Raw genomic sequence first — 12,549 nt, forward strand, 5'->3', positions numbered from 1 at the left:
GAAAAATAGAATTTTTTTACCAGTGAGATAGATGTAGTCAGTTTGTAAATACAAAATATACTATGATTAAAAATAACTGATCAAAAAGCACACAACTGTAAGAATGCAACTTAGACGTGAACATGTCTTTGAATGTTTAATAAAACTATTTCCTATGACTCCAGCATTGTATTAACAATGAACAAGTATCTGTACAGTAGTGGTCAATGTGCTGTTTTTGGAATGGTAAGCAAATTAAAAATACATGTGATATTTACACAATAAATAGTATAAAATTCAGATATTCAAGTTAAGCATGTGAACATCTAGTGTATGTGTTAAATTATGGTAGTAGTGCAATAAATGAAACCCCTAGCAGAGGAATGTTGCATCTACGGTATAATACAGTAAGAGATGCTGACTGCTAAATTAAGCTTTAAAGCATGTGAACACACATTTTATAATGAGATCATGTAGAACAATCACTGCCTGTAAATGTTAGCTATTGCATTGGCGTTCCTGTTTAGACTTCCCAAACTTCTCTCTCTTCCCCTGAGGAGCAGGTCTTGAGCCGTTCAGGGAAGTTTCTGTAGGTGAGGTACTCCAGGATGGTCTTGGGGAGGGGCAGCGGCTCTATCTGGTGCGTGGAGACCGAGTGACGGAGGATAAAACGGCACAGGTGGCACAGACTGGGGACCGTCCGCGGAGCTCTCCAGAACCTTACATGTCCATCTCTGGTTCTGTCACAGGAGAACATGGCTGGTGTTAGACGTCTATGGTGGCCCAGGGGGCTCAAGTGCAAAATAGATAAGGGCATAATCTAATAAATTTAAAAAAAATTATACTGTACAAGGATTGCAGATTTCTTCAAAGCAAATAAAAATGACAACATAAAAACAAGTTTAAATTTAAGCTAACGTTTAAGGACCAAATATGGTGTGATCTGTAGAGAGACTGCTGCAGTAACTAAAGTACATTGGTGGGGAACTGCACAACATACTTTTATCTGAACACAGATCCAAAATACACATAATAAAAAAAATTAAAAACAATTATCTGAAAAAAAGTGGGACCAGCAGGTCTGTCAAATTCTTAAGGTCTAATGTATAAATTTGGCATGTAGCCAAAAAATTAAATCGAGTCTTAATTCTATAACATTTGGGTATAATCTGAATCCATTTCTACACGCCAGGTTTGCTTTGAATGTCTTCGTGCCTTGAACTGTGGAGACGGGATTGTTCGTCTGGTGGTAATCTGCAACCATAATCACTAGATGGCACTAAAGAAAGGATAATAACTGTTCAACTCATCATCTACCATTTAAAAAAAAAAATCATTTTAGCTCTACGGTTACATTTTTAGGCATAAAAACCCAGAGCCAGCAAGACAGTAAGTGGAATTTAGGCATCCTTTTTTTATAGGAAAACGAACCAATGAGCTCCATTCTGATGGATGACGAGCCATTTATTTGTGCTTATCATTTCTGAACCAGCTGTGGAAACTCAACCCCTCCCCTTCCTCGAGCAAAAACAACATTTTGAAATCCACCATTCCAATCCACAAATTGAAAAAGTATTTTCACCCAGTTGCCACGACTCCCCCCTGTGGATGGTAGCTGCAGCAGATCCCGTTTGAGTCTCGGTCCACTTGGGTCTGCATCACCATCCCTTTCTTTCCTGGCTCCCATACTTGAAGCGCTCTGCAACCATAACAGTAGTAAAAAGTTTCTGCCTCAAAATATCTACGAAATGACAAGATGCATGAGATGAAGCAGAGAAACTACCCACCTGTTGTCAGCCACAATGGCCAAGTACAAACCATTGGGCGAAAACTGAATCGAAGAGATTTGATTTTGGCCATAATCTTCAAAGTTTTCACTGTGGACATCAGAAACAAAGTTTTTTTTTTAATCATCCTGCTTTGCTTTATGTACCTTAAGAGTGCAAAGGTGGAAAAGACAGTCGATATTCGAGTCATGACTTGAATTTGATCTGTTTTCTATTATATTTCCAGTCTGTACAAATGAAAAAGAAAGAACAGGAGGAAGCATTTCAGAGTGAAACCCTACACCAGAGTGGCCAGCTTCTCTGCAGTGTACGGGTCCCAGAGGTCGATCCACCAACTGGATCCGCTGAAGGCAGTGGTGGCCAGCATCGCCCCATCAGGAGAGAAATCGCAGGACGACAGGAGGTACAAAGTCTTCCGGCTCCCTCCTGTGAGGCTCCTCATGAATGTATACGACCGCAGACTCCACAGACACACCATCTGATGGACAGAAAACCACCAGGGCTAATTGAGTCTATACCTTCATCAGATGAATCCCTCTTGGTTGAGGCTCAGTTGAGTGTCAACAGGACAAGTTGGAACATGCAGATAACCGTGTGATAAGGATCTGCTGTTGCTCAACACTGAGGTGTTTTTCTTTACATGTGAGAAGATGATGAAATTGCAACTTTGGCGTGCATGGGAAAAGCTTTCAGGTGTTAAAGACATTTTTTTTAAAAACCTGTCACGTTTCTGTTGGTTTGCACTCATTAAATACTGAAGCAGATTAGAGAACCCGATCACTGCGTGCTCAGGGGAATCTATGCAATGGAAATAAAAAAAAGATATGTGTACCCGTACCCTGGTTAAAAACAATGAATCTCCATCCTTGTCTGACAAAAAACATTTAATAAATAAAAAGTTGTATACTTAAATGCAAACATAGATTTCCTGACTGCCAACCATTGAGAGGAAATGCAGCTCGACAGACCAGAAACAAGGGATGTAACCCAGAGCTGAGAATATTCACATGTACAAAATCAGAAGATCTGAGAAAGAATATAATCATTATGGAAATACAAAAATAAAATATAGTACTTCACTGTCGTAATTATAATGCAAATATTTGTGTTACTTTCCATTGTTGCCTTGAATGTTTATTGACAATAGTATCACTCACTCTGTCAAATCTGCCTACGGATGCAATCATGCTGCAATCTGATGATACGCTGCAGCAGCTGATCCAGTCTTTATGGCCTGAAAGCACCTGCACCCTTTTACCTGCAACGCACAGAAAACAACTGCAATTGAAGTGAATGATACAAACTATAAACACAGCACTGGAGGCAAAAAAAAAAAAAAGAATGTCAACATGCAGTTGTTTGCTTTAACCTTGAGCTTGTGAAACACACAATTTCATTTTGTTGCACTGACAAAAGAGAGGTGGGTGATAAAGAAGCTGATTGGCTGAATGCAGCTACACATCCACTGTTTTGATTGATTATCAGCACAGATTCCAGTTTCTCACAGTGGACATTTAATGGCACTGATGTTTTAGGCACAACAGTTAAATGCACAGAGGGAACGTTCAACATTCACGCCCTTAATGCAAACAGCTGCATCCTTTAATAATTTTGCTCCGCAACAGTTTTTATACTGCATTTTCATATACAAACCCTAATTTGATATTATATATTATTAATGCAATATAATTTTTTTTTTAAAAAGCATAGAATTCTGCTGACATAAAATAAATGTCTGCAGAGTACTGAACAAAAGCGCACACACCTTTCTGAGTAAGATCCCAAATTCTCAACGTTTTATCCCGAGAAGACGATATGAGAGTGAGTGTTCCATTCTGAGGGAAGATCAAATTCCTGACAACGCCTTCATGACCATGAAGATCAAACACAGCATTACCTGAAAATGTATCAAAGGCTTCTTCAAAACAAACTCAGAAGACAAGACATGTAAACAGTGAAGTTGTATTCTATTACCAGTCAGCACATTCCAGATTTTGATCACTCCATTCTCCAAGCCTGTGGCCAGAAGAAGGCTGTGGTTCCTTATAGGTGGGGTTACAGCTGGGGGAGCTGCTGCAGCAGATTTTGGGGGTCTGGGCCCGAAGGCGAGTCCCCACACCGGATGCCCACAACTGAAGCTCTTGTCACCACGGTCAGTTTCTCCATTCCGACTGTCTCTGTGTGTGAGAAGAGAAACAAATTGAGTACAGCAATTTGCACAAAGCTGAGGTCAATCATATGATCCTGCCTTGCCCAAATGTTGGAAATGTCAGCGAACAATTACCACACACATACACAACGAAAGTGTGAGCTGAACAGGAATAGGAAATCTGACTTTTCTTTTTTTTAAAGCTTTTTATATTTAATTAAAAATGTAAAAGGAGCTAATAGTACACATTTAATTTTATATATTGAATACTAAGGGTACTTTTCAAGCTCAGCATTAACACGAACATGGCTGCTGAATTGTTTAGAATTAAGAGGTTGTCACAGGAAATCAATTTGATTCATGATTTTATTTATTTTCCGATTACAATTTTCAATCAGTTTAAGCGAGTATGGGCGGGCGTGTAGCAGAACCAAACACGTTAATGTGGGGGAAATGTAGAGCCTGAAGTTTTAACAGCAAAAGATTTTAATGACATAAATGGAATAACTTCAGTAAAATAATTGATTTTGTTGAAATCAATTAGCAGAATATTGTCACACATTTCTATTCCAAAGTACATTCATTCAAAAGTTGAGATTGCACAATAACATGTGATGCAACTTTGAACACCAAGACAAGCAAGGCTGGTAGTCACCTAACATATATTTCTTATTTTAACCACCTTCATGACTGACCTTTCCCCCGCACTACACTTATTTGTGTCAGTTTGAACACTGGGTCTAAATAAAGTTGAAATCTTCTTAAAGTTGTTTTTTTTTACAAATCATAAACTCAATCATGTTCAATAACATCCCGCCTGCATGAGATTCACACCCGTCAACTGAACTGGAAGCCATAATGTACGACGGAACTTGAATGCGTCGTCGGTCAGTTTAAACCTACTCGGAGTCCAGAGGCCAGGCGACGACCCAGACGATCCCGTGTCCCATGGACCAGGCGAACCAGTCTCCTTCCGGGGAGAAGTCCACACTCCATGTCTCACATCCAGCCCTGCCCTCAAAGGACGGAGGACGCCTGGTCTTCAACTCCAGGATCAGAGCCGGTTCAGGGGCTGAAGGGGAGCGGGGACACAACATAGAACAGCTGACAGATCAACCCCCATCCAGTAGCTGCAGCTCGGTGGTGCGTTTTTGTTTCTGCGTCTCCCCGGAGACGTCTCCTGGTCCCCAAGCGGTAGGTTAGAATGTGTGACTTACATATCTGCTGGATCTCCTCCTTGTTTTCCGTGGAGCACATAATTCCTTCCTCACATTCTTGGCTTCACGGCTTCCGTCCTGAATGCGTTGGCTCTGACTGAGGCGCCTCTCATGTCCGGAGCAGTGACCCGCGGTACCCCGGTCTGATTAGTAGGATGTGTGAAGCAAAATGTTCACGACTGATTTCCTGTTGTCTGACTCACATTAAACCGTGTGTCGTTGTCCTGCCTACGTCATCACGTTTATTTTTCCTGACGTTGCCTCACTCGTGCCACGCCCCCTTCAGAAAAGGTATTCAAGACACGAAATCCCTCATAAATGTTTCCTCAATAGTCGTCTGAAGAGTGATCTTGAAATCAGGTGTTATTAACTTAAACCACTTAATTCTAGAGTTGAAAATAATCTTGAATAAATTATAGTTGAACAATAAAAATGTTCTTTACAGTTTCCAGGTCAGGTGTTGTATTTAAATTTTGTGGGGGGGGGTTTAACATTATAGAAGAAAAACAATCAGGTTGGAATGAGGGAATGATTACTTTTTGTACATAGAAAATACATTTAATAATCAGTCAATGAATCACAGGAATATTAGAGAAAAAGTCAGTTCACAATAAGACAGTTCATTTTACATAGCACTCAGATTATATCACCAATCCTTAGTTTACATATTTACAAAGAACATACCCAAAATAACTAACAGACCAACAATGCTGAGTCAAGAATGTATTTTACTTTTACACTGACCCACTCATCAGGTCTATGAATTCAGGTCATTAAAAGACGAAACTGCATTTCAATTGTTTTCACACACCAATCCATTCTAAACAACACAAGATGAATGACAAACAGATTCCACCACATTCTTAAAATGGTGATCGTCAAAGCTCATCTGTAAAGGTTATTACAACACGGGAGTAGAGATGTACGCGAGTATACCTGCATGAGTAAGTCAAGTATGTCCCGAGGCCATGACCTCACCACCAAGAAGATACTAGCAACCACATGTTTAAAAATCTTCATTTATTGCTTTTATTACAATATCAGGGTGACATATTCAAAACAATGCAAACAAATCACAGGAATAAACTTCCCAACCCATTAAAAAAATAAATTTAAAAAGACTTTTCCACCAGTTATGTTCACATTTTCAATGGGAGTAAATATGTTTATCTGAAATAAAAACACCCAATGACTAAAAAGTTACAAGGTCCGCTGATTCCTCTGTTTGAACAGTATCTTCCTGCTGCTCAGTGCTTGTGTCAGCAGTTTCTGCATCGTCATGGTCACCTTAAAAAAAAAGAAAAAGAAAAAAGTCACTTTTTCACTTCACAATTTTGACATTTTTAACTTTGTCAACTATTAACTGTGTGTCATGATGAGGGCATACTAGATGGGACTTGGTGTATCTGGACAAGTGTTGTGTGGCTTCCATTTGCCAAAGGAGGCAGCCGAGGAACGGCATCTTGGAAGATGTGCTCGTCGTCCGATTCCACCAGACTCAGCACATCTTCTCTGTTGTCCTCCTCTTGCCTGGAGAGTAAAGGTATGTCAGATAGCATACGCATTACACTCGCAGTATATTTGATTGTATGAACAACACTATTATTTTACAGAGCAAGCTACACATTATGACATCTGTGCTGGTTAATGTTTTCAGAGTTGTTTGGTACTGATATTTGTTTCACAAGAAGCAGCACTGTGGAAACCCACTGTTGACACAAATGACCAGAATTGCCATCAATAATGGATGTTTAGGAGCTGATCGCAGCTGGAACATTAATATTACTAGATAACCCCTTAAATTGAATTTTAATCCAAAGTTCAGAAAGACGCACAGTCGAAATGGACGATAAGATATCAGGCAGTTTATGTAAAAGTGACAAACATCACAATATCAGGCCTTTTATCAGAATCTACTCGAATAGGTTACATTCTGCGTCTCCAGTCAACTTAAAAAAAGTCACTATATTGCACCACAGTAAATTTCGTGTGATCCCCGCCAGAAAAACAAGGACGCTGATAACTAAACCATATGTTACATATGAATTGCTGAATATCAGTTTCTTCTCTATGCCTTTTACCAACTTTGGACAGGTAGAGGCTAGTTCTAACCCGATTTTCAGTCTTTATGCTAAGCTAAGACAAGCTACACATCTCCAGTCTTTAGCTACATCTAAACCGTCCTGAGATGGGACTGACATCACTATCTCTGAATGCCCAAAAAAGCAAATAGGTGAAGCAATCCTCCTGAACGTGCCTCAAAAGTTAATTGGATCTTTGTCTAACCTGCCCAAAATAAATGAATTTGCTAGGAAAGAGGTTAAGAGCAGTAATGTTGTCACAGGAAATGAGAACAACTGCACTGTGTTTGGTTAGATAATTAAAGGAATAATATAAAGCAGATCACAAATTACAGCACAGAATGACTGAAAACCTTGATTTCATAAAATACAATTTAATGTCTCACACCAATGTAGTATTAGATAAAGAAATAGAATACTTACCCAACATCACATCCTGAAACAAAAGTGGGAACAGAAATTGTGACATAATTAGTTTGTTGGGGTTTTTTTTGCTTTTTTATACTCGTTAGGCACTGAACTGAACCACAGGAGAATATTTGTACCACTGTCTTGTATGATCTTTTATGTACAAAGAAAAAGAAAAGTTTTTTGTCTTTTGTACCAACTCGTTGATTAGAATTATGTCACAGGGAATTTACAACCCATGCCAAATATGTGTAGTTCTGTATGTGGTAGAAGTGTGATTGGACAATGAAACTAAAAAGGCCAGCACTCCTGTGGATCATAAAAATGAGCAAAAAGTAAAAATTTGCATTTTTAAATCTCTTACTGCAGAGTATGATTTATTCTTCAGTTTCAGTTCTTACACAAATGTTTTATAAGAGAAGTTAGTGCAGACTAATGCAAAGGATCAAATGTGCATTTGTGAGGACCAAACATTACCTAGGCAAATTTGATGTCGATTGGAGAAAATTAATTTAGCTATGACTACAGATAATCCCATGATCAGCGCAGCTATGAAGGTACCGATGATGGCTCCTGTGTATGCAGCGGAGTCTGCCAAGAAAAAACAACACAACATGGGAGGATTACAAAGCAGAAAATGGGAGGAGTAGCAGGTTTATCACCATTCCAGAGGCAAAATCAACACTTGCAGCAACTAGTTCATTCATTTAGATCCCTGGTTCATGCTCATTCTCCATTACAAATAAATTCCCTCTGATAAAGCTACAATTGGATAAATTTTAAACTTTCAAGCACATGTGAGTGCAGCCCAAAGCCTTCCTCTCATCCCAAACTCACTCGTTACAGTGAGGATGACTTCCAGTTCTCGAACAGCCAGGGGGTTCTCACTGCGGCAGAAATAGATCCCTTCATCGTCTTTACTGGTGTTCTGTATGGTCAGCTTCAAGTCCGGCCCTTCCAAAGACAGAATGTACTTTGGACCGGGTACAATCGCCACCTGCAGAAGCCCTCTTCTCCAGGTGGTGTTTGCAGGTGGGATGGACATGGTTTCTGTACAGGTTAACGTTATGCTGGTCCCCTCCTGAACAGTGACCATTGGCTCGCCTTCAGGGTACGGAGGTTCTGGGAAACAAGGAACAGACAGTTCTTTAAGTTTGGGGTTTGCACAAGTTCATCAGATGAAGCACAGAAATATTCATTGTTCCTGGTGACTGAAATTCAGTAAAAATAACTACATTTGAAAATTAAAGGAGAAGCACTGTGAGGCAATTTGTCCCCAGATCAAAGCTGTGAACAGGTTTTACTGAAACTAAAGCACCTTATATCAGATCAATAGCCTGAATGAAGTCTATTCAGAGTGAGTTTTGCAAATCATCCAGTGAAACAGCAACACTTCAGTGGAAAGACATTTTCTTGAGAGTATTTAAAATACACATTTCTATTGCTTTGAATACCCAGAAACAAAATCCTGTTGGTAACAATTGCACCGAGGTGGAGTCAGAAATGTCAAGTGCTTGTCTGTGTAGTTAATGTTAGTCAAACTCCAAAAGTTACATCATTTGTATGCCTTGTTGGTAATTTTCACCATATGGGGGCCCAATGCTAAAACAAGTTTGGATTAAAATAGTGGCCACTTTACATCGGATAATCTTAGCTCACCATGGAGAACTTTATACACTTAAATCCTTTGTTCCAGAGAATGTATTTTATAATTTGATGTAACTGATATTTTAAATTATAATATGGTCAAAACAGACTCAACAATGTAGAGAAAGGCTTCTCCCTGGGGAGTCTCAGTGAGGCCCCTCAGGTGGAAAGTACATGAAAGATTCAGCAGTAGAACATTTCAGGCTTGTAGAGAGGCTCATTTCACGTACTGAGGATGAAGGAACACGAGCCGTTTTTCCCTGAAGGGAGCGCTTGGTGCTGGGCCGTGCACCTCAGTGTCTGCCCGTCAGACAGCCTGGATCGGTTCAGAGTCACCGCCAGGCTGTCTGTCAAACCCGTTGCATAGTTTTGTCCTTCCCCACCAGATCCTCGGTCGTCCCAGGAGAGTGTTGGGGTGGGATAGGCTCCGAACCAAGTGCAAATGAACTGGAAGTGTGTGGGGTCTGATGCTGGCTCCCACATACACACAGGATGCCGGTCTGGGACATCTAGACGAGATAAAATACTTCAGTTATGGACGGGAAACAAAGCACAGAGTCACCTGTGGACTGCTAGCCTTCAAACACCCATCAGATTTACAATCTGTGCTTGACGACAGATGAGCAAACCTGTAAAATGAGTTCACTACAGTGACACTCTTTGCTACTTTGCTTTATTCCTATAATAATCTTCAGAGAGCAGATGCCTATTTTACATTAATCCTAGAAATGGCTACACAATAAAAATACAGGAATCAGTACCCTAACCCAAAGGAACCCCTGACATCAGACACCTCACCTGCTGCTGTAACAACTCTATATTTGGTCAGTGTGACTTAAAAGGTCATTTACATAAAGACAATAAAATTCTTTCCACCTCCTCAGGTACTTTTATTACTCTCCAACATTCCTTGTGTTTTTATTCACTCAGGTGACACCCCTATTGGATCTCTCATTCAAATCTTTACATTCCCACTTCTTTTGATTTCCATGTTTTTACCCAGTTTTGAAATCGGGTGACTTTCATACAAACACCTAATTTCGCATTCCGACTCATGATGAATGTCATACATAAGTATAACACAGGCTTTGCAAACACGTATGTTCCTTAAATGACTTGACACTTGACCTGTGAACGGGAACATTCCAACACAAACACAAAGTTTGTAGGAAATTGTTACTTATTGTTAGACTCAATTTATTTCATTTGCACCATGTGGTAAAATTATATGAAATATAACTCCTAACAGTGTGCAGCCGTCCAAAGAATGAAAATTACAATAACATAAAACTTGTCTACATCAATTCTTTAGTTCTTGCTGTTCAATCTGGATGTTAGCCATATAGTACTTACAGTAAACTAGCAGCTCTGTGCTCTTATTAACGGCCCGGTGAGAGACGGTGTTTTGGGCCCTGCAGCTGTAAACTCCTTGAGCGCTGGGCTGAATGTCCTGTATCCTGAAGTCCAGCAGAGATTCAGAGCTCGACACCAGCGACTCATTGCTGGTCGAAGCTCCACTGAAGGCCCACGTGAGCTGCTGAGAGGGGTAGGATGAGCTGGTGCAGTTGAAGAAGATGGTTGAGCCCCGATAGACAATGAACGTCCCGTTGGTCAGGGCGGTGCCCGGACCGATGGATGTGGACAAGTTTTCTGGTCCACCTGAGATGAATACAAGTAGCACCTTATAAAAGTCTCAAGCATGACATCTTGCTCCAAGTCCTTGTCTTATACGAGACACTGTTAGGTAGTTTTTTTTTTAAAAAGACAATTTAAAATGTCATCTTTAAATGTCATCTTTAAATTGACAAATCGAGAAAATTCCAAAGAGTTAAGAATCATGTGACACATGAATTGATTATTAAAAGTAGAGCCAGTTGCACTCAACAAATTTGAGGTTCTTGGCCTCTTTGCAGGGCGCATTCAATGTATATTGTATTAGAAAATAGTCAAAAGCAAATACTGTACCGCTTCCAACAAAGCATTTATAGGATTTTGATTTACTTTCCAACTGTGTATACAAACTTGGTGGACAAAAACAACAAATCTAGTGCAAATCTATATTTTAAATTACCCAGATTGTGCATAGTGGTGGAGGATCATGAACTGTACCAGTAATTAATAAGACTCTTCGTCAGCCCAAAAATTTTAATCTAAATCCAAACAACTACTTTCTGACATACCTGGAGGCCAAACAATCACAAGTGGTCACATTCCTTTTAGGAACGTTTGCACACATCTGATTAAAAAAATTTAAAAAAAAAAACCCACCAGTAAGATGTCTGCTTTTTAATCTAATTCCAGTAGTTGATGAAGCAAACAATCAGGATGGAAAATACTGTTTTTTTAAATTAAAAATTAAGAAAGTAAGTCTTTTTCTTGTGATGAGTGTTTGTTTAATGTGTCGTTTCCTTTTTAAAGATCACTTACTTGTGACTCGAAGCAGGACGCGCGTCTGGAGGGTGCTGCTCCCCGGTAGGGTGGCGTTGCAGAGGTATCTGCCCTCATCTCCAGGTGTCACCCCGTGGATGTTCAGACTCCCGTCGTTCAGCACCGTCGTGTGCTGCTCGGGGTCTGACGGGTCCGGGGACGACCCGCCGCCACTTCGAGCAAACTCTCGTCCATTTTTCAGCCACACGGTTAAAGTAGGTGTTACATTTCCGACGGTGTAACACGGAAGTAGAGCGATGTCGCCCGTCGTGGTTGTCACCTCCGTGTCCGTGGGGTCATCACTCACAAGTGCCGCTTAGTCAAGAAAAAAAAAAAAGGAGAGAAGAGGGGAGAAGCGTGAGGGGAGGTGTTCACACTCACCTGTGTCACCCGGATCCATTAGCACTCACCCGCCGCTGACAACCACAGCTGGAGAAGCAGGAGCGACTTCATGTTAACTTTCCAATTAGCCTCATCGTCCTCGAAAGAAGTGAACAAACAGGGAGCAAGTCTGTCTAGTGAACGTTTGTGAACCTTTTCACCACGCACGGCATCACAGTAGGCGCCAGTAAACCCATTAAACCCCATAAACCACTGCTACCTATCAGACCGACTAGCTCAACATGCTGGTCTACATTTATGTGTTGAGCTTTATTTACTGGAGCGTGCTGATCCGGAAACGTCGGCATTGATAAGCCACACCCTAACTACACCTTCTTAAAGAGACAGTGACACAAAGGTGGTGAGGCGTTTGCGTTCTGGGCTTTTTCGCTTAGCAGAATGTACTTTTGTTAGCAGGACTTTTCAAAAATATTAAGAACAGGTTTTGATTAAATTACTTAAAATAATGTATG

General features: G+C 40.4%; 2 protein-coding genes across 2 annotated transcripts; both read right to left on the reverse strand.

Moving 5' to 3' along the window:
• Positions 1 to 123: 123 nt before the first annotated feature.
• On the reverse strand, positions 124 to 5,359 carry wsb2 (WD repeat and SOCS box containing 2). Its single transcript, XM_068311236.1, has 9 exons — positions 5,133 to 5,359; positions 4,819 to 4,987; positions 3,741 to 3,943; positions 3,532 to 3,663; positions 2,924 to 3,024; positions 2,048 to 2,244; positions 1,767 to 1,856; positions 1,562 to 1,678; positions 124 to 719 (listed from the first exon to the last, which is right to left on the reverse strand). Exons 1-9 carry the CDS (start codon positions 5,170 to 5,172, stop codon positions 503 to 505), a joined length of 1,266 nt encoding a protein of 421 aa, XP_068167337.1. The 5' UTR covers positions 5,173 to 5,359; the 3' UTR covers positions 124 to 502.
• Positions 5,360 to 5,683: 324 nt separating this feature from the next.
• vsig10 (V-set and immunoglobulin domain containing 10) lies at positions 5,684 to 12,368 on the reverse strand. The gene is made up of 9 exons (XM_068310754.1): positions 12,106 to 12,368; positions 11,696 to 12,010; positions 10,622 to 10,927; positions 9,499 to 9,777; positions 8,459 to 8,743; positions 8,099 to 8,212; positions 7,637 to 7,649; positions 6,520 to 6,662; positions 5,684 to 6,419 (listed from the first exon to the last, which is right to left on the reverse strand). Exons 1-9 carry the CDS (start codon positions 12,281 to 12,283, stop codon positions 6,325 to 6,327), a joined length of 1,728 nt encoding a protein of 575 aa, XP_068166855.1. The 5' UTR covers positions 12,284 to 12,368; the 3' UTR covers positions 5,684 to 6,324.
• Between the last annotated feature and the right edge of the window lie 181 nt (positions 12,369 to 12,549).

Source organism: Antennarius striatus, chromosome 3 (assembly GCF_040054535.1).
Source record: "Antennarius striatus isolate MH-2024 chromosome 3, ASM4005453v1, whole genome shotgun sequence".
Taxonomy (NCBI): Eukaryota; Metazoa; Chordata; class Actinopteri; order Lophiiformes; family Antennariidae; genus Antennarius; species Antennarius striatus.